Raw genomic sequence first — 21,756 nt, forward strand, 5'->3', positions numbered from 1 at the left:
AGGAAAACAGGAAACAAGAAATAAAGAATATATTTAAAAAACTATAGAATACAGGAGTAACTTAAATTCAGAAAGAGCAGAGAACATGAAGAAGAGGAAATGTTTGAACAGCTGAATGTTTTTTTGAACTGGTGAAAGTGTTACTATACAGACACAGGAAGAATAAGATAAATAAAAGGAAATCCGGGCCTTCAATAAAAGACTCTTGCCACCAAGTCTGACAATCTGAGTTCAATACCTGGATCCTACGTGGTGGAAGGAGAACTGGCTCCTGCAAATTGTCCTCTGACATCTACATGCACACTGTGGCATGTGTATGTGTGAATGTTTGTGTGTGTGCAGGAGTGCACATGTGAGCATGCACACAGAAATAAAACACAATAAAGGTATTGCTTAATTTGAATACGTAGAAAGCTTAAAATTTCAAGGTACCCATTAATATCGCAGAAATAGGGTGCTGAAATTTAAAACTAGTAAATATGGGGCAATGAAACAAACAAAAATCCCCCCCCCAAATGAACAAGGAGGGCAAGATAGTAGAATCATCACAACAAACATTAATGAGCTACTCTGTCAAAAACCGTGATCAAAACTGGTCACAGTAGTGCCCAACCTTAATCCCAACACTCAAGAGGTAGAGGCAGGAGGATTACAAGTTTAAAGTTACCCTTGGCTACATAGTGAATTTGAGGTCAATATACCTAATCCATATAGTCAAATATATATGTCCAAAGATAGGTTTATAAGTAGACATTAGAATACTCTACTACTATAAATGGATATTTAAATATTAGTAAGTCAAACATACAAAAATTAATCAACACATAGAAGATTTAAACAAAAACATTAACAATACCAAGTCAATTATTATATAGGGAACTCTGTATGCAACAGTTAAAAAAATAAAGGTTGTTCATAAACAGTTTCCCAAAAATGATTAAAGTGCTATGCCACTAGGAAAGTCTTAACAAACCTCTGAGAAATGATGTCATACAGACCACACTCTCTGACCACAACACAACTAAGTCAGTTGTAAATTACAGAAAGATGTCTAGAAAATCTCTTCAAATATGATAAATAAAAACACTTCTAAATCACTTATGGACCAATGAAAACTTATAATAGAAATGTAAGAACACTGACAAATGAATTACAACAAATGACTGCATATAAAAATTTGTGGGATACAGATAAAACAGTACTTGGAGTTTTTATTTTACTTTATTTCATTTGCAGTGGTGGGGATGGAACTCAGGAATGTGGTCTAGAATGACTGAAGCACAAAAACAAACAGCTCCTTCATTTGAATCATAAAACAAAAAGACCCCCCATGATTTCCTTCAGTCTCTGCAGGAAGAGTTAAGGAAAGTTAAGAAAATTACAAATGGAACGCACCTTGCCTGTGAATCATACCCCCGTGCATGATTCTCGCAACGATACAATGATTTAGCTCATTCATTTTCAAAGTGATTCCCTGTAAGAAAAAAATAAAAGAAAGAAAAAGTTGGTAAGGGTACAATTAAATAATAGCACTACTTTATTTCCTTTCATATTTTTCTAATTAAAAAATATTTTTCATTGTACATACCAACTCCAGTTCCCCCTTCCTCACCTTTTCTCACCCCCCATCTCCCCGCTTCCTATGCCCCATCCATTTCTCAGAAGGGGTAAGGCCTTCCTTGGGGTGTCAACAAAGTCTGGCATACCAAGTTGAGGCAGGACCAAGCCCTTCCCTCTGTATCAAGGTTGAGCAAGGTATCTCACCATTGGGAATGGGCTCCAAAAGCCAGTTTCTGCACCTGGGATAAGACCCGGTCCCACTGCCAGTCCCCCCCAACAGACCAAGCCACATAACCATCACCCACATTCAGAGGGGCTAGTCTGGTTCAGAAAGCACTATTTCCTATTTGTGATTTTACTGTAGGTAATTATAATTAGAAGAGTTATGAAATCATTAGAGAAAATATAGAAGATGAAGATCCTCTACTCCTTTACACACAAAATTGTTCTATGACAGAAATGCTACTTGCTGGTGTTTTTATTGCTAGAATGGCATGCATGCATTTTATATAGTGCTTTTTAATCTTTTCATTATGTTTATTTCTCACATCCCTTTGTTTTTATGTTCCCAACTATTTAAAAATTTTTTTTACTCCTGCCAAGGGTATATTCTATTAGTATATCCTTTATATTCTACAAGAAACTATTTTATTTTATAACCCACTTAAAATATTTCAAACTTTAAAATTTTCTAAGTTTAACATATATAAGCATGTGTGAATCTTTCACTACAATCAGATGGTAATTGTGTCTTATCCCCAAAGGTTTCCTCTTATTTGTTAGTAATCTACTCCCATTGCTCTATGCTCTACACTCATGCCCAAACAACCACTGATGGGCCTTTCCCGCTATAGGTAAGTTTGTATTATCTAGAAATTGAGCCACATTCATTTAACTTATCATAATTTCTTTAACTTATCAGAATTATTTTGAGATTCCACCATTTGTTATATTATCAAATAACTTAATCTTTGTCTTTGTAGAACGGTATTGCATTATTTCCATGCAATAACTTGTTCATACTTCCCTCCACTGCACCTTTTCCAGTTCTGGCAGTTACAAAGGAAGCAGCATCTCAGACTTAATCTCCACTTACTCATAACATTTTTTTAAAACAGGATTTGGGACATTTCATTTATTTGTATATCATTTTTCTACAGACAGCAGGATAGTTTTTTGTGTTAATATTTTCATATATACTCTGTTGAAATGAACATATATTAGTATTTTCATGAACAATCTGATCTACTGTTTGATTGATTTTGCTGAGTTTCTGTTTTCTATTCCACTGATTTCTACTTTTTTTTTTCAGTACCGAGGATTGAATGTAGGGTCTCAGATACTAAGCCAGCACTTTACCACTGCAATATATCATCATTCCCATTTATTTCTATTGATTATTCTTACATCTACTAATTTTGGCTTTAATTTATTCTTGTTTGTCTTTTTTTAAAGGTGGAGGTCTGAGAAAAGGTTGGTAATTTGAGAGACTTTTGTTCTTTAATATATACTTAAATATTAGAAATATTAAATATTAATGTTACATATGTCTCCTTATTAAGTACTATTTCAGTTGTATCACACAAAATTTGAAACAGTGTAGTTAATTTTCATTAATTGCAAAATGCTATTACCTTCTGATTTTTTTCTTTTATCTATGGGTTACTTCAAATTGTGTTACTTAGTTTTCCAAGTATTTGAGATACTGTCTTTTAAATTTTCTTTTCATTATTATTCTTTTTATTTATTTTTGAGACATTCTTGCTGTGTAGCTCAGGCTGGTTTCAAATCCACAATCTTCCTGACTCTGCCTCTTGAACACTGGAATTACAGGTGTGTAACAATATACCTGGCTTCTCTGTTATTAATTTTCTTTTTTATTATTTATTTATTTATTCATTCATTTATTTATTAAAGATTTCTGCCTCTTCCCCGCCACCGCCTCCCATTTCCCTCCCCCTCCCCCGATCAAGTCCCCCTCCCTCATCAGCTCGAAGAACAATCAGGGTTCCCTCACCTGTGGGAAGTCCAAGAACCACCCACCTCCATCCAGGTCTAGTAAGGTGAGCATCCAAACTGCCTAGGCTCCCCCAAAGCCAGTATGTGCAGTAGGATCAAAAACCCATTGCCATTGTTCTTGAGTTCTCAGTAGCCCTCATTGTCCGCTATGTTCAGCAAGTCTGGTTTTATCCCATGCTTTTTCAGACCCAGGCCAGCTGGCCTTAGTGGGTTCCTGATAGAACATCTGTTATTAATTTTCAAGTTACCTTCATTGTGGTCCTAGAATAAACTCTGATATTAATATAGAAACTTCAGCCTTCATCCTAATAATGTTATAGTGGTATAGCTTTTCTATACTTATTTTGAAACAATTCTTCTTGTTGCATAAAGCACATTTCTTGCAGGCAGAATGTGATGAATACTTTTTTTTTTAACCAATTTGACAGACAACCTCATCTTTTTTCTTGCAGGGGTGGGTTTCCAGACAGAATTTCTCTGTGTATCCCTGCCTGTACGGGAACTTGCTTTGTAGACCAGGATGGTCTTGAACTCACAGAGATCACTTGCCTTTGCCTCCAGAGTGCTGGTATTAAAGGCCTGTGAACCTTTTGCTTTTTAATAGGATAATTTAGACTATTAAGATTTAGTATGATTGTTAACATAGTTTTATAGTAATATTTCATTTGTGTTTTAATAAATAAAGCTTGCCTGAAGATCAGAACACAAAACAGCCACACTAGTCAGCCATAAAGGCCAGGCAGTGGTGGCACACACCTTTAATCCCAGCACTAGAGAGAAATATAAGGCAGGATGAGACAGGAACTAGCTTTCTTTGCAGTCTGAAGATTTCATACAGGTAAGAGCTCTTTAGTGGCTTGGCTGATTCGCTTCTCTGATCTTCAGGTTGAATCCCAATATCTGTCTCTGGGTTTTTATTACTTGTGCTACATAGTTTGGTATAAATATATCTTCTTTTTATGTTCCACTTCTCCTAATGTTTCCTTTTAACCTCTTTTTCTGTATTCTTGTGGATTATTCTCATTATGTTGTACCTTGCATTATTTTGGCTCTGCTGACAGTTAACAAGTCCTAGTGATTCTCCTCTGTCCTTCATCTCCAGTGCTGCAATTACAAGCACATCTGACTTTTTACATGAATGCTGGGGATCCCAACTCAGCAAACTCTTACCCACTGAGCCATCTCTTCAGTCTCCCCCAATCCAAATTAGCTGTAACCCTTCATGTTGCTGCTTCGGTGGCTGTATTTGGCTTTACTATAGCATATGTATTTAACCTACCTATTTGTCCTTGAGTGATAGTACACTACTTCATTTATGAGAACTTTCTGAAAGTACATAGCCATTTCTATATACTTGACTTTTGTGTTACCCTTGTAATCTGTTGTGCATCCCCATGCAAAGTATTTTTAATGAGACTTAAGAGATATGGGAAAAAGTTATAGTCTTTTAACTTTGGTGTGTCTACAGATGTTTATATTTGGCCCATTTTTGGAAGACACCTTTGTTGGTCTCCCTAGGATTCTTAGCTCTGCTTCCTCAATTCAGGGACTCTGCCTGCTTTGCTTCTGAACTCCCTCCCCCTGCAGTGGCCTAGAAACTCTGATGGCAGGAAGGTGAGACAGTTACAGGTGTCACTGGCTTTGCATCTGCTCTCTTAGAGATCTCTGTCCTTTGCTGTTTGATGTCCAACGTCTCAAAAACCATTCTCGGTTAATTTAATATTTGTCCTAATTTCATCTGTTTCAGATGAGAGGACCGGAAGCCCAAGTTTAGTTTCATGGTTATATTTAAAGCCAATTTACATTTTGTTTTTCAAATATTCCCTATCAAAAGACAAACTTCCATAAACATGCTTTTGAGATAGACCTGGTTGATCCTAACAATCACACAGGAAGCTGTTAAACAATGCTGACTCTTATGTACTGTTTAGATTTATATTCGTGGATGGGAATGGAGATCAGAATTGTGCATGTTTTAACAAGGTCACTTTATAGGATGGTGTTCTTGAATTTGAAGTGGTTAGTAGTAGGCATTCAGTTTTGGACTGAATAACTTTTTGGAAAATGGTGTTCTGTCAGAAAGCTTCATGGAGTTATCTGAGAATTTATATTCTAGCTTAATTTGAACCATGCCACATGATATTTTTTTTCTTTTTTTCTCGAGACAGGGTTTCTCTGTGGCTTTGGAGCCTGTCCTGGAACTAGCTCTGTAGACCAGGCTGGTCTCGAACTCACAGAGATCCGCCTGCCTCTGCTTCCCAAGTGCTGGGATTAAAGGCGTGCGCCACCACTGCCCGGCCTACACATGATATATTTTTGCATGGTTTCTATTTTGAAGCTCTCAGAAGGAGTAGGAAAGTACTGTGAAAGGTATAGTTTATCAAAACGATTTTGGTACTAACAGTCAACTGTAATGTTCAGGTTTCATTTCCAATTGGTTACATTTATTCAGCATATATGGTTACTTAGAGTAGTATTCTGGAAAATGCCATAAATAAATGTATACATCAAACTGAGTTTCATAAGGGAAATGATGGCACAACAGAGATTCCACCCTTAAAGCTAATAGGTTTCTATATTAACTCAGTTAACATGGATGAGAACCTACTATGTTATAGACACCCTTTTAGGCACAGCAATAAAGGAGTCAGACAGTATCTTCATTGACAGGGAAATTTACTTCAAACCAAGTATAGCCAATATTTTTTATTCTGTCTGCCCCAAAATTTCTTTGCAGAGAAGAATTGACTCATGTTCTTCCTGTTCCCAAGATCATAAATTCCAGGGAAAGTACTGGCTCAGCTTGAGGAATTGGGGCGGTGGTGGCATGCATTCCTTGTCTTTTATTGCTTATAGAAAAAAGCCTTTCCCTTCTTGTTAAGCTAGTTCAAGTAGGTTATTTGTCATTTCTAACTATGGGACTCCCAGTCAACAGGGAAACAATTGTGAGTACAGTGTTACAAACTGGGAAAACAGGGTATAGAGGAAGTGTATTACCCTTAGGGAATGCATGCATTATAGACGGTCCCCAGGCAGAAGAGGTTATGTAGATATAATCTTCAGAGTAATTCAGAGTTATGAAGAAGAAAAGCAAACAGGCAAACGACCATAGTAATTGTGATAGCTATATTCTATTACTGTTAATATATATTTTACATAAAACTATTCCTGTTTTCAAGGTAGCCAGTGAAAAATATGCTATCACTGAGATCACAAATGAGAACACCCTTTTAAAGTAGACTTTAAAGAGTGGTTCAAGGTCATTTTTGCTTTCTGAAAAAACTAACTCAGGGATAGATGTGTGTACTTTCCCTCAATCTGTGTAGTCAGTCGCACTGAAAAGACAACTGCCATTATCTTGCTTCAGATTATATGATCACAAGGTATTCTGGGACCTCCGTATGGCCCCTTACACCTTTCTGTCTGCTTTGCTTGGCTGGACATTACCTATTCTCCTTTCCAGACAGCCTTTTCTTGCCTCTAGTTTTGTTTAGTTTTGTTTTGTCTTGCCAAACTGTGCTAAACTGCAAATTTACTTCCTTAGCGTGGACCACCTTGTGGAAAGTGGATATGTGGATATGGCTATATCTTGTCTGCCCCTATATCACAGGGATCTAAAGCAGCAATGTATCACATGGACTTTTAACATTTGCTCATTGGGCAAATCAGAGTATGAAATTTTTGACTTTCACAGTTTGGAGGAAACTCAGGATCATTTAGTCAGTGTGCTTCTAGAAGTTTATAACCTGATGGATATCAAGTGAGATGCGCAAGGCCTCAAAAACTGTTGCCACATACTCTTAAGACCAAGGGGTGCTAAGCCTAGAGAGCACCAGAACAGGTACCTGATTTGCATGCCTCCTTGTATGCTGCCAGACAATGGTAGACAACTGACAAAGAACAATGAACAAGAATACAAAGAACTGAGGGCTTTCTGGGAATTGTGGTCACAGATCTGTTCTTCTTTCTTAAGTAGGTATTTTGTTTTTTTAAGCTTTGAAGAAAACATAAATGCATATATTTGAATGTCTTCATCACTAGAAATATGCTCCCATCTCTAAACTTGAAGGTTGCCCAGTGCTCTTCTTCACAATGTCATTATCTCCTTATGCTTTCAATTGTATGAACCCTGAAGTTTCAGGGTCATCCTTGATTCTTGCTTCTTTCATTGCAACCTATTACATGCCTCATGGATTTACTTTCATTCATTCATTTTTTTTGAGATAGTATCTCAAGTAGCCCAAATTGGCTTTGAATTTGCTATATCGATTTTCTCATACCCTCAGGGCTGGGATTACAGGCATGTATCAGCATGCCTGGCTCTTTCTTTCTGCCTTGATAGACATCCCACTAGTTCTGAGTACCATTATCTCTCCCCTGTACCATGGCAGGATCTGCTTTGTTATCTAGTCTCTCTAGAATCTATATAATACAGTTTTTAGATCGCTAAATCTAAAATGAAAACCTAATCCAGTTTCATGCTTAAAACCCTCAATAGCTTTCTGTTGTTTTTAGGCTAAAGAACAGACACCATAGCATGTCTTTCACTACCGTGTGGTCCCACTCTCACCGCTTGCCATCTTGTCTGTTGCCCAGCTGCAATGCCTTGTTTCCACCTGGAAACTATGAAAGAGCCTTTTTACTACCGGGCTTCTGCACATGCTCTTTGGTTTGCTCGTCACCTTAGTTCCCCATTCTTTCCATCTGCTCAGTGACCACCCCAGAGCCCTTTCTGATCATCTCCATCTATGATGCTCCTGAGAATGAGTGGAGGTACAGTACCAGTTCTCTGCCAACTGCATGCCTCAGCATGGGAGGAAATGAAAAAACAGGTTGATGTGAATGGAAGAAATCTTATTTTTAGCAACACCATTCAGGTCTCTGAATGTCTTCTGAATTACTTTTCTTCAAATTTTGGTGAAAGCAAAAAAATATGGAAAGTACTGGAATTTTTATTAAATTAATTAATTAATTAAAATATGAGACAGGAAGGCACAGTCTCACCCTGCTCAACTTCTGCTGATCGTGTGCACAGGGGGCAACTTGAAATTCTGTCACCTTGTTGTGTCCACAAGTGAACAACAACAGAAAAGCGCCACACATTGACTCTGGAGATTTCAGATGTCATGGTGAACAGGCAGATTTGCAGATAGGGAATCTACAGATAATGAAGGTTGACTACATATTTATGAATTGTAAATTGTGAATGTGTCTGATACAAATAAGTTTTCTCTCCAAAGCCAGTAGTGTTGTCTGGGTAAGTGTTTTTCTCTAGTGTGTTTACTGTTTGAAGCAGTGGTTCTCAACCTGTGGGTCTCAACCTGTTACAATGTTAATTCTTCAAATTGCCTCTTTCTTTGCTATATGAGTTTTTTGTTTTTGTTTTTACATTCTGGAGTAATGTACCTCTTCCTGGAAAGTTGAAAAGTAATTGTTACAGTAGAGGTGTGATGGCCAGTATGTCTAATAAATGAAGCAATATCTGCTCGTTCCTATTAAACAGAAAACAGCTTGCTAAAAGGAAACATAGGTAGGTGTATAAAGCCTCCTTCAAGCATTATATGCAAAGACTCTAAATACAGTCATAATTTCTATATGTGTAGGGTACCATTATGATCTGTGTAACAATATTTTAATAGTATCTTCATTTTTAATATGAAACATTTTTCGGGTTTCACATATTGTATACTTTCAGACTGAATATGTAATATTTAATTTTAATTCTAATATTATTTCAAACCTCTATAGGAAACTGATTTTTTTAGAACCATCCATTCCACCTTCTTCCCTTCCTCCTTGAGTAGCAGTCTGTACAGGCTGAGTTAGCTGATTGTAACTCAAGTTTCTCCTACTTACCATTGGTTCATCTGTGTTCTTCTGGAACTGTACAAGCCGCACTCTGGTCACATTCTCCATGTCCATGTCTCCATTAGCGCTTTCCGGAGAATCACCATTTAAATAGGGAGAGGTCGGGGGAGGTGTGACCCTTAGCGCTTCATCACTGTAAACTTCATGTGCCACTACATCGTGAGTCTGAAGTAAGGCCTGGCATTTTTATGAAAAAAGAAAAATAGTAGTTATAGTATCATTCTAGCAGAAATGTGCTATATAAACATATGCAATATCACTTCTTCTCAAAAAGTATTTTTTCATTTACAGTTACTCAGAACAAACCATACCTCTAAACTACCTCAATTTCTTTGTGGCAAATTATCATGATAGATGGATTTCTTTTAAAAAATAGAATGATCAAGTAAGGGAGCAAACCAATGAATGGATAGGCCTATCAATTATCAGGGTTAGAGGTAGCATCTGGTGTTAGGCTGTAAAACTGTATCTAACTCACATGTTCAAATAAAAACTGAAATACTAAAATTTTAAATAATTTAGCAGAAAGAACATTTATAAAAATAACCAGCAAATTAGCACTGGGGCTTTAAACTAAAATAATCAAATTTAAAAGACATTGTGTAATAATTACTGCACTGAATAAATATCTTCTGGGATATGAATGATAGTATGTTGCTAATGGAAATGAGGAAGAAGCAAGGATCGAGAAGGACCCATAAGCTTCAGGTTCATAACTGAATGGACAATTATACAGTGATATCAACGATGTCTACCTTGATACCGTCATACAGCCCAGAGGACGAACATAATTTATAACATGGTTTAGGAAATAAAAATAAACTGTACAGACGTATTTAAGACACCAATTTTCTAAAATATCACACATATAAAACTCAAAATTGAAAGTTGAAATGTTTTTACATCTATCTATGTGTGCACGAGTATGCACACATGTGTGAATACACACGTGCTATGGCGTTCATGTGGAGGTCAGAGGACAACTTGTGGGAGCAGTTCTCTACTTCCACCGTGGGAGTCCTTTTCTGTTTTGGAGCTCTTGGATAAATCTGACAATTATTATTATTATTATTATTTTTGGAGACAGGGTCTCATGTATTCCAGGTTGGCCTTGAACTCACTATGTAGGAAAGGATGACCTTGGCCTTCTCTTTCTATCTCCCAAGGTTGAGAACTACACAGGTGCATCACCATACTCGGTGCATGTGGTGCTGGGGATGGAACCTAGGGCTTTGTGAATTCTAGACAAGCACTCTATCAACTGAGCTACACCTCTTCCCCTAAGTTGAAAATGATTACTTATTTATTTTGCAAAACTCACTAACAAAGAAAAATGATTTCTTTATACTGACATCTGTATGTCATCTTGGTGAATTTTGATAATAAATCTCATCTGTTTCTCTACAAAAGGATATCTTCCTGCTTTGTGCCATCATAAGCCCTTTTTAATAAGCATGAGAAATTTTAGCTCAAAGAGAATTTACAAGTAACTATCTTAGTCTGGTTGAAACTTTCTACAGTTACACTAATACGTCTATTAGTGTGTGTATGCTAATTCTAAATTTAGTTTGACTTCCAGCTGTAATATGTGTGGTAATGAGATATGTACAGATAATGAAATGCAATTAAATAGTATTTCAGCATTTGAAATCACTTCCTAAAAGGCTTACCAGAGCCATGACTTAGCTATTTTAAAGTCATGCATACAAGGCAAAAACAAGGTAATGATGTGTTAAAACCAGAAAGGAGATGGTGCTGAGTTGTCATCAGTAGGTGTCCAGAGTAATCCAGTTATTCCATTTCTAACGGAAAAGGTCAGTACTGCCACAATCCCAGGCTGCTGTTCTCAACTGCAGGCTTAGGTGAGGCTTACTAAAGGGCATTGCCAACACACAGTTTTAGAGTAGAGCTCCGCAGGGGCCCTGCAAACCACAGCTACCAAGTGTAGGTTGGACCATTTGTGCAAATCCTTCTTTCTGTGGTCTAATTGTAGCTAGACACCAAAGAAGCTAAGATTTAGAGTAGAGAGGCCAAATCAAGAATGGGCCAAGTAGAAAAAGTCATCTGTTAAGGTCAGGTTCATCATATCAAGTAGAGAGATATCTTTTACGACTCATGATACTTTGACTGGTAAACACAGGCAAACTGTCATGGGGATAGGTCAGCCTCGAAGTCTCATGAATTGGATAAAATGTTTATGCTCTTCTTGTAGATGTTTTCTATTCATCCTTTAACGTTATATAAACAGGCCCTTGCATTTAATGTATTACTTATAAGGGAGAATAAGTCCTCAATCATAAAGCAGTACCAAACTGAATTTTTAAAAAGTTTAAATTATGTCGCCAAATATGGTCATACTTGATATTTTACCAATAAGCTTGATTTAAGCCTCCAGGGAAACTCATCAGCATTACAAATAGTCTGCTGTTTAAGAGTCTGGGCTTTGGAGTCAGCAAGATGTGAACCTTAGGGAGGCCATTTTCTAGGTGGGTGACTTTAAATAAGTGTCTATCTCACAGGGAAATTTCTACTAATGAGGATAGTCACACAACTTTACATTCCAATTATGAGCAAGCCGTGTTGTTCTCTACCACCTGCCGCAGGTGGGCAATCTGTCACCACTCCCATCTTTCTCTGAGCCTCCCTCATTTCTTTCAATGTCTTCTAATGGGTCTCTCTCCTACAGTCTGTTTACAACATGTGAGCTCCAGAATTTTCCACCCCTTCATTTGAGACAGGCTGGCCTGATACTATGTACCTCAGGTTGGACTCAGACTGGCAGTGTTTCTCCCACCTCAGCCTATCAAGTGCCGGATGACAGGAATGTGCTACTATCTCCAGGAACGGCTTCGAAAGCATGGATCGCATCATATTTTCTTGCTTGCAATCACTCAGTACAATCCCTAATTAATCAGGAGAAAACCCTAGACTCTTTACTATGGTCTGGAAGAGCTTGGTCTGGCCTCTGCCAAGCTCTGTAAGCATTTCTGTATCACTTTCTTCCCTTTTACTAAATCCAGTCTTTAATGGACTTAGTTGTACTCCTTGAACCTACACAACTTCCTTCTGCTTCTTCCTCCTGTTTGAATGTTTGGGGGCCAGCTCTTCCTGAAACAAGTCTCAGCTTAGCTAACCCTTCAGAAGAGCTTCCCCCATGGATATAGAATAGCTGACACTTTACTTCTGTCACTGATCTACAATCTTTTCTTCAGAGTTATTATCACTGTGTAAAATTACCATGCTATTTGGTATGTTCAGTCTGTTCCTACCTCTAGCCTGCAGCCTCACTGAAATGGGAAATTCCATGAGGGTTGGAACTATGTTTTTCCTGTTCACTACCAGATCCTTAGTGGCTAGCACAGTACACCTGGAACACAGGAGGCACTTAGATGTTTGATAAATGAATAAAGATGTTTTATAAGCACTGTGCTAGGTATTCAAAGATTTTGAGGCATTATTATTTCTGAAAATATTTACTGATAGGGAAACACAACACACACATTTTCTATAAGTTCAGAAATGCAAAATAAATCAAGGCTTAAAAGGTAGGTAAGCTGTGAGGAATTTGTCTGTGTGAGCTTTAATGATTTCTGGAAAAAACCTCATCCTGTAAAAAGGTCTAATTTATTTATTTAGTCTCCTTCACCTCCAAAAAGATTTACTACTCTGAAATGGTCCTAAATAATTCTATGAAATGGGCTCAGGTTATATAGGAATTTATAGTCAGATAGATTTGTTCAAAATTGTGGAGAATAAACTGCACATAAAGAGCAGTGAGTGGTGAGGTGAACCTACTTGCAAATGGGCCAGTTACTATTGTGCTCAGTGTTTTCCTGAGCTTACAATGTCAGCTCTGTCCACGGGCAGATGACAGAAACTGTGGGTAACTGTTAATTCTTACTAGCTAACACTGATGAGGTATTAAGCACATGTCAGGCAGAAAACAGCCTAAGTACAGTAAACATATCAATGTAGTTCTTACTCCAACTAAGGTTGAGCTTGAGTTTACAGAACCAGTTCACAGCAGAAGGAAGGAATTTAGCCTCAGTCCTGCCTGAATTTAGAGCTTAAATCATACTTATCCCATAGAAGACATGATGTCTGGAGAGGAATGAATTGTAATCTGGTCCCCACATATGTAATATCGAGAAACAAGATAATAAATATCCAAGGCAATTCACTCCTGTTGTGATTATTCAAATGTGAGGACACTAATAGGGCACCAACCCTTTTTATTTTCCTGCTTTGGTATATCGAGGACAACAATGATTAAATGAGATCACACTCACAAAGCTAAGCTGAGCCTAGGACAGATGTAGGAGAACTGTCCAGGCTCATTCTGCAGGGAAAGGGCCTGCTTCAGCAGGTCAGCTGTATTAGAATGCACACACAGGAGTAAAGAGTGGAAAACAGAGAAGGTTAACATGGATTTAGAGTAATTTAGGAATGACTTCGATAGCAAAGGTGGTATTCAAACTGAGTTCAATAATGACACATCTCAGCTATAAAAGTAAGCTCACCCAGACATAGAACTGTATTTCTAATTCACTACAATCAAATAGAATGGAGTTAAACACTCTCAGAGATGTGTTTGAATTTAGCCATTAAAGCTCAGAAAAATTAGGTAGGGCCAAAAACAAAAAAAACCAAAGCACAAAACAAGAGAGGGAGGGAGAGAAGAGAGAGAGAGAGAGAGAGAGAGAGAGAGAGAGAGAGAGAGAGAGAAGAGAAAGAAAGAAAAATTAGGTAGGGGACATATGAAATTGCTTCTTTCAAGATAGTTACTTTGAAGGACAAAGTTTTAGAAACATTACACATAAAATGAAATAGCATGTATTTAAAAACTCACAGGTATGGGCATGATACATGTTATATTGTAACTATTATTTTAAAATAAGCATTTAGGATGTGAGGGCGATCTGGCTGCGACATCTGTCACCCCACTGATTGCCAGGGTTGATTCAGCTGATCTGGCTGCCTAGGCGGGTGTCCCCTTCCTCACTGCTCCATGTGTGTCTCTCCCAAAGCTGTGCGCTCAGTCGAAGAGGATGATCTTCCCCGAATAGAGGACTGGTGCCCTGCTAGAACTTCCAAACAAGCTCTCAAGACTTTAAAATAAGCATTTAAAATAAATAGTTGCAGTAAGAACAAGGTTATTTTCAACACGAATTACGATCTGTAATTGTTTTTTTTTAAGAAAAAAAGATATGTATTATTTTTGCTGTGCCTGTATGTATACACCTTTGTGTAGACGACCTTGCAGGTCAGAAGATGTCAGATCCCCTGGACCTGGAGTTATGGCAGCAGTTATGAGCTTCCTGACGTAGGTGCTGAAAACTGAACTCGAGTCCTTCAGAAGAGCAGCAAGCACTCTCAACCACAGAACCTTCTTGCAAGCCCCTGAAATTCTACTCTTGAATTGCAGATTTTTTTTGTTGCAGATTTTGAACTGCAGTAGATAGCTATGAATCTCTTCTCTACAAAAAAGGCTTCTTAGCTATTCCACATTTCTAATAACTGGCTAGATGCAAGTGTTATTCCCATGTTTTTGTAGAAACTAATGAAAAATGTGCAGGAGTTCTGTGCTGTCTAAAACAAAGACACCCTGAGTTTAATTCCTGGAACCACAGGGTGGAAGGAAGACTCCTTCAACTTATTCTCTGACCTCCATGTACATGTGCCACCCTAAATAAATATAACACAAAACCAAAGTCAGTTTTTCATTAAAAAGATCGTCCTCAATTATAGGTTTTTGTGGGTTAGGCAGCATAGAGTTTCAGTCAGTGATGGAAGACCCTTAAGGAAGCAGATCCTTATCTGAGGAGTGCACAGTCCTTGAAGAGCCACTTTTACAACTATGATACAAGGTCAACAAAAACAACAAAATCAAAATATTGGTTATTACCTGGGATTATACTTAGTCTGATACTATAGTCATGAACTACAAAATGATATTTCAGTCAATGGTATACTACATACACAAGATTATATTGAAGCCAAAATTTCCTAGGGCCTAGTGACTTCATGGCACAATGCCTACTTACATGTTGCTGCTGTAAACAAACTTGTTGCATAGTCAGTCAGACGAAAGCATAATATATAGTTATCCATGGAATATCAGACTAGAGAGCCATAATGTTACTGGCTTAGTTATTTACTAGGTTATACTCTCTATCATTATTTTACAGTGTGTTCCTTCTACTTAGAAAAAATGTTTAATCATGGTAGCCCATTGGTTATAATCTAAGCATTTGGGAGGCCAAGGCAAGAGGATCCTCAATTTGAGGCTAGTCTGGGCTACTTTGTGAGATCCTAGGTCAAACATAAATCAAGACCAAAACCTAAAACGAAGAAACAACACATTTACTGTAAAAATGCACGCTGTGCTGTCCTGGTACTAGCCACACATGCTTGTGTTTAATGTGTCTCTTGATTTCATCATTTTTCTTATGCTTGTTAAATCTCATGCTGCTTTTCTCACTATGATTCTAAGAGCCTCCCAGAACTATGGCATATACATGTCTACACAGCGTGTAGCCTGGTGTACATTAGTAGCCTATATCACCTAAGCTCTTGTAAGAACACTCTATGATATGCTTACAATGACAAAATTGCCTAGTAACATTCCTCAGAATTTATCTCAATAGCAGATGACATGATTGTATAAGGATAAAATACACTTGATGACACTAGCAATATTTTATGAACGTTTTAAAAACTTCTTGTGAAAGCATGGTTTTGGTCTAGTGATGTGTTACTTACCATGAAATGAGGTTGTGTTAAAATACGCTTTAGTTCCTTTGCGTCATTATTCTCAGGGTAACATGAAATTTCTTCCAATACCTAAAAAAACAAGTAAGAAACATACTAGTGCAAAATGATATGAAATTTACAAAGCATGGAACTCCTTTAAATTAAAAACCATGAGTGGGTTTTTGTAGTGGCAAAGACAATTTCTTTGAAAACATTTGTTGAGTTCAAAAGTTATTAAAATAGGAGAAAGATATTGATAGTATTAAAATGAAACAAAAGCAACAATAGTTTGCCTTCAATACTCGGCTGTGACCCAATGGTAACAAAAAGTAAAACACAAAATGGGAAGTTTATGACACGTACTTATTCCAGGTTTAGGAAACTTATGTAGCTTAGTGAGAAAATTCAAATTTGCCCCCAAATCAATTTGTACTGAAAGTTAGTAACAGCCTTTAAAATTGAATAGTGCTGCTAGTTCCTTAAAAAGATGACCAGAGGTTCAATGAAAACAATGTACAAAAGAATGCTAATTAAGTAGAATAATTAATTATGAATACACTTAAGTAATTTTCCTTGCAGCCTAGTGGGAGTAATGCTGTTCTCCATGCTTATCTTCCAACATGGAGAAAACAATGCTCCTGCCAATGGTCCCTTTGACGAAATTCCAGCAAACCTGAGACCAAATTTAGCAACTCAAACACCTTCAGCAGCTTTTGTTCTGCACTCAAACTTTTCTCACCAATCAGGCAATAGCATTTTGTTTGCATTGGTGAAAATGCTGATTGCAAATCAACTGCTCTAAAAAGGCTCTCCCTTTCACCCAGGAAGGGAGCTCACCAGTTCACCTTAATCCAGGTCTAGCAGCCTACAGCAGTGCCTTGGTTTTCTGAGCAGGTACCTGTTACTGCTCTATTTGCAGATGGCTGGCCTCTAAATTGCACTCAACTGAATGCTAAGCATGGATCCAATCTAGGATTGCCTCAACACTACTGGGTGTAAGGGGCACATAGCCCTTCAACTAGCATGACTCTCCTGCCTCACTCAACCTGCCAGAACTTCAGGAAGGGGGTCACATAGCCTGAGTCTCAAATTTCAGCACCCTACCACTCACACCCTTACTGCTGTTTCGTATTCAAATGCCCTGCTAATGATTGCTGGTTATGCAGCTAATTCCTATTGCTTACTAAAATTAAAGTAGTTCTCTTTGGTGTATTCTCCTCTTCCAGGAACAAGGGGAAAGCACAAATTCTCTTTCCCTTGCCACCTTCATGGTTTATGATTTTAATTACAGAGGTGTGATCTCCTAAGCTAGGGGAAATTCTTCAACTGTATAATTAGGACAAAGGATTGTCCCCAGAGTGTCTCAGCTTCTATCTATTTAGGTATTGATAAAATTGCTCAGTGACTCATGATTCCTGACTGATAGTGTTAATTCATTTCAAAGAATGAAAGAACGCTTGCTGGGCCAATTAAGACAGATTTCTCTTACCCTATTCTCATCAAGCAAATAGGTCTGGCAGTCACCGTGGTCTAATTTCTCAGTGACTATGTAAGCACACACACACACACACACACACACACACACACACACATTAAAGGTCATGTTTCACATCTGCTAGGAAGCTGGCTGTGCTGGTACACACCTGTCATCCCAACACTGGACTATATGGGGAGATCCTGTCTCAACAAAACAAAGCCCAGAACAAAATCTGCTGAAAGGGGATTATGTCTTCAAAACGCTTTCATTTAGTAATCACACCTTGTAAGAAATATTTTTAAAAGGAAGCGTTTATTTGCACAAAAACTTTAAAAGATCAGACAGTTAAAAGAAAGTATTTCCTAATGGGGTAATTTCTACATCATTCTAGTAATAAGAAAAAAATTACACAGTCGTTGTATCATATTCATAAAGATCAAACAGAGGCATAAACTGCTTGTTACATATTAGATCCAAACCAACATATTTTGATCTAAGTCTATATGTAAATGAAAAAGATACAAAAATAGAAGCAACTGTTTTAGGGTGGTGGGACTCTGGGTGAATTTTGTTTTCCAAACTTTCTGCAAAGTCATGCTTCTATAATAAACAAATATGAAAAAATTTGTGGCAAATACGTTTATGGGTTGATGATGCATAAAAATGACTTCTTTGAATTTGGTATATTTAATTGTTATATAAAAGTCAATTAACCTCCACATAGGACCACATTAAAGAAGCAACTCACATTTTTAAAGCATGTCTATTCCTACCAGGTGCAGTAAAATAACATCAAAAAAGATGTCATTTATACAGCAAAACCAGGAGAAATTGGGAACTACAGTTGCAGAGACTGTTTTCTTCCCTACATGGATGTTTAATGATAAATTTAACAATCAGAATCTGAGTATGAGTCAAACTGCAATCCTAATGAGTGCGCCTCTTCATTAAAGGCAGCAAACGTGACAACACTAAATACTTTGAGAAAAAGATGTCACTTACCTCTTTGGCTCTCTGTACTGCATCGCTTGGAGGATTCCTGATTTGTGGTGAAGACTTTGTGTTAATTTTGTCATACAGCTAAAAAAGCAAAGAAGAAAATCCAATCAATATCCATCACGTTTTGCTACAGTTTACAGCTTTCTGCTTATTATTTCAACAATGTTTTCCTCTTAAAAAGTCAGGGAGATGATGTCACTGGGTCTTCTTTGCAATTGTTCATCATTCAAGGGAACTTGTCAGAATATGAGTTTCATGCTTATCTTTTTAAAGTCAATACTTTTAAAGAGAGCAATTAACATTTGTCAATACAGCAGCAATCCCAAGATTTCCTTCCAGACAGAAGCAACATTCACTAATGTAACTATGGAGAAAAATGGAAGAACAGTTTCTGGCCAAGAAGAGTCTAAAAGAATTTTCACAGAAACCTAGATCTTGGGAAAGGGCAAACCAACTCCTTCTAGGAAGAAATATTCTCATAGAGGTTATTCTTGTCTTACTAGGGATGGTCAATATCAGAATCAGTGCTGGAGCCTTCAGCAGGGAGTCAGGGACAGAAACTTGGTCTCCTTTGACTTCGCAAATCAGAGTGTGACAGGACTGAAACAGTTCTAAATAAATTTACACTTCCTCGCACAAACATGAAAGAATCAAGCACCAACTTGCTAAAGAACATTAATTTAATTTGTCAGAGAAAATATTCTGCAGTTTAGAAGTACAATTAAAATGCTAGTTTTACCCCGAACAGAATGGCCCAGAGTGAACAGTGTGCTCTGAAAAGTAAAAAGTTAAAGTGACCTTGGCTAGTCTGATGGCTTCTATTTCCTAACTTCTCTAAAACAGCCTGACATTTGGGGATTGGTTTGTCCCTCCCCCAACTTTTCTCTGCATACCAATGTTAGTCTAGAGGTGAAATACTGACTGTAAACATTCTTCATATTATAGTTAGATGCCAGAAAAAAAATCTTTTTTTTATAACTTGTAAATATTTAGGCCATACCATACATTAAAAATTCCTAATAAGGTATTAAAAAATGACCAAGAGAAAGTGAAAATAGAGGAGGGGCCATTTTGTGATGCCATTAATTAAGAAAGTACTGCTGAATTGAAGACTGAATAAATAGTTTAAGCAGAAAAGTAAAATGCTACACTACTTAAAACATTTTAGGGCATGTTGTTTGGTCAAATCCTTGGAGAATATATGTGGATGGTCTCTTGTCTTCTTAAGGTTTACTTCTCTAGTGATTGCCAACTAAAATTTGGAATAAAAAATGTACTTTTAAAATACACACACACACACACACACACACACACACACACACACACACACACGCAGGGTCTCATTATGTAGTCCTGGCTGGCCTGGAACTCACCATGTAGACCAGGCTGACCTCTTACTTGTAGATATCCAATTGTCTTTGAACTCAGAGGGTTCTGCCTGCCTCTGCCTCCTGAGTATTAGGATTAAAGGCGTGTATCACAGTCCCAGCCTGTCAATGCCAAGTATGTCAACAGGAACTCGATTCCCAGGACTCATATGGTAGAGGGAGAGAACCAACTCTCTCAGGATGTCCTCTGAAACCCACATGAGCACATTCTCATAACTCCCCAAATAAAATATAATTAAAAAATACATGGAGTGGTTCTGAGATTGGTGGTATATGCCTTTGATCTCAGCATTAATGAGGCAGAGGCAGATATGTCTTTGAGTTTTAGACCAGCCAGGTCTATCTACATATTGAGTTCCAGGAAGTTAGAGCTACATGAGAGACTGTTTCAAAAACCAAAACAACAAGCACCACAACACAGACATTTAGTGGGCCAGCAAAATGGCTTAGGTGGCAAAGGTGTTAAGCATCAAGCCTGTGATATGAGTTTGATTCCTGGAGCCTGCATGGTGGAAGGAGAGAACAAACAGCTGTTCTCTGACTTCCACACTTGCACTGCGGCAGGAATGCTTGCATGTACACCACACGCGTGCACATACACACACAAATAGAAGTGCATGTACACCACACGCGTGCACGCACACACATACAAATAGAAGTGCATGTACACCACACGCGTACACGCACACACATACAAATAGAAGTGCATGTACACCACACGCGTGCACGCACACACACAAATAGAAGTGCATGTACACCACACGCGTACACGCACACACATACAAATAGAAGTGCATGTACACCACACGCGTGCACGTACACACACAAATAGAAGTGCATGTACACCACACGCGTGCACGTACACACACAAATAGAAGTGCATGTACACCACACGCGTGCACGCACACACACACAAATAGAAGTGTAATCTTAAAAAAGATACTTGGCTAGCCTTGATGGCAAAGTATTAATAACTAAAGTTTAAAGAACTTAAATGAATAATAATAATAATAACAACAACAGTAAAACCTCAAGGCCATTTAAAAGAATAACAAATTTAATTCAAAGCCTTGCAGGTTGATTGCCCTGTCACTTTACACTGTTCATGCTGCAAATTCTTTACCTAAAACAGCTTTAATGTTTTCGCAAAGACTATTGCTGACACAACTTCCAACACTTTCAAATATGATTAGAATTGCTTTCTATTTACACAATTAATAAATGCATACCAACTTTTACTCACAGAGCAGCAAACACCCACCCTTCCCAATTTCTGAACCTGGAGACTTGATTTTTAACCTGGTCTCACTAAGCCAAGTAGAGTCCCTTAGTTCTTATGTCAGTGCATTTTCTTTTAGGAAAAAAAACGGTGCTAAGGCACAGCACTCAAGCTTTGACTCTGCTAACATCTAACATTTACACGTTAGTATCGTGTCTTGAAGACTTTTCTCTGGTCCCTAGAAGACATTCTTGAGCCTCACTCTGGACTTACTAGAGATGCTTTCATATGCTCTTTGGGTTTTTAGTTAGTTAGTTTGGTGTTTTTTCCTGAGACAGGGTTTCTCTGTGTAGCTTTGGAGCCTGTCCTGGAACTTGCTCTGTAGACCAGGCTAGCCTAGAACTCACAGAGATCCTCCTGCCTCTGCCTCCCAAGTGCTGGGATTAAAGGTATACGTCACCACTGCCCAGCTA

The 21,756-nt window shown here is 37.8% G+C and overlaps 1 protein-coding gene across 22 annotated transcripts in view; it reads right to left on the bottom strand.

Moving 5' to 3' along the window:
- The window catches only part of Cask (calcium/calmodulin dependent serine protein kinase), a 337,725-nt gene that overhangs the window by 34,155 nt on the left and 281,814 nt on the right, over positions 1-21,756 (bottom strand). For all 22 annotated transcript variants that reach the window (XM_075958471.1, XM_075958466.1, XM_075958473.1 and 19 more), the window contains 4 exons: positions 18,680-18,757; positions 16,210-16,290; positions 9,436-9,624; positions 1,396-1,474 (listed from right to left, as the gene is read on the bottom strand). In XM_075958471.1, the coding sequence (XP_075814586.1) occupies positions 1,396-1,474; positions 9,436-9,624; positions 16,210-16,290; positions 18,680-18,757 (427 nt within the window). The remainder of the gene's footprint in view (positions 1-1,395; positions 1,475-9,435; positions 9,625-16,209; positions 16,291-18,679; positions 18,758-21,756) is intronic.

Source organism: Microtus pennsylvanicus, chromosome X (assembly GCF_037038515.1).
Source record: "Microtus pennsylvanicus isolate mMicPen1 chromosome X, mMicPen1.hap1, whole genome shotgun sequence".
NCBI classification, from domain to species: Eukaryota; Metazoa; Chordata; class Mammalia; order Rodentia; family Cricetidae; genus Microtus; species Microtus pennsylvanicus.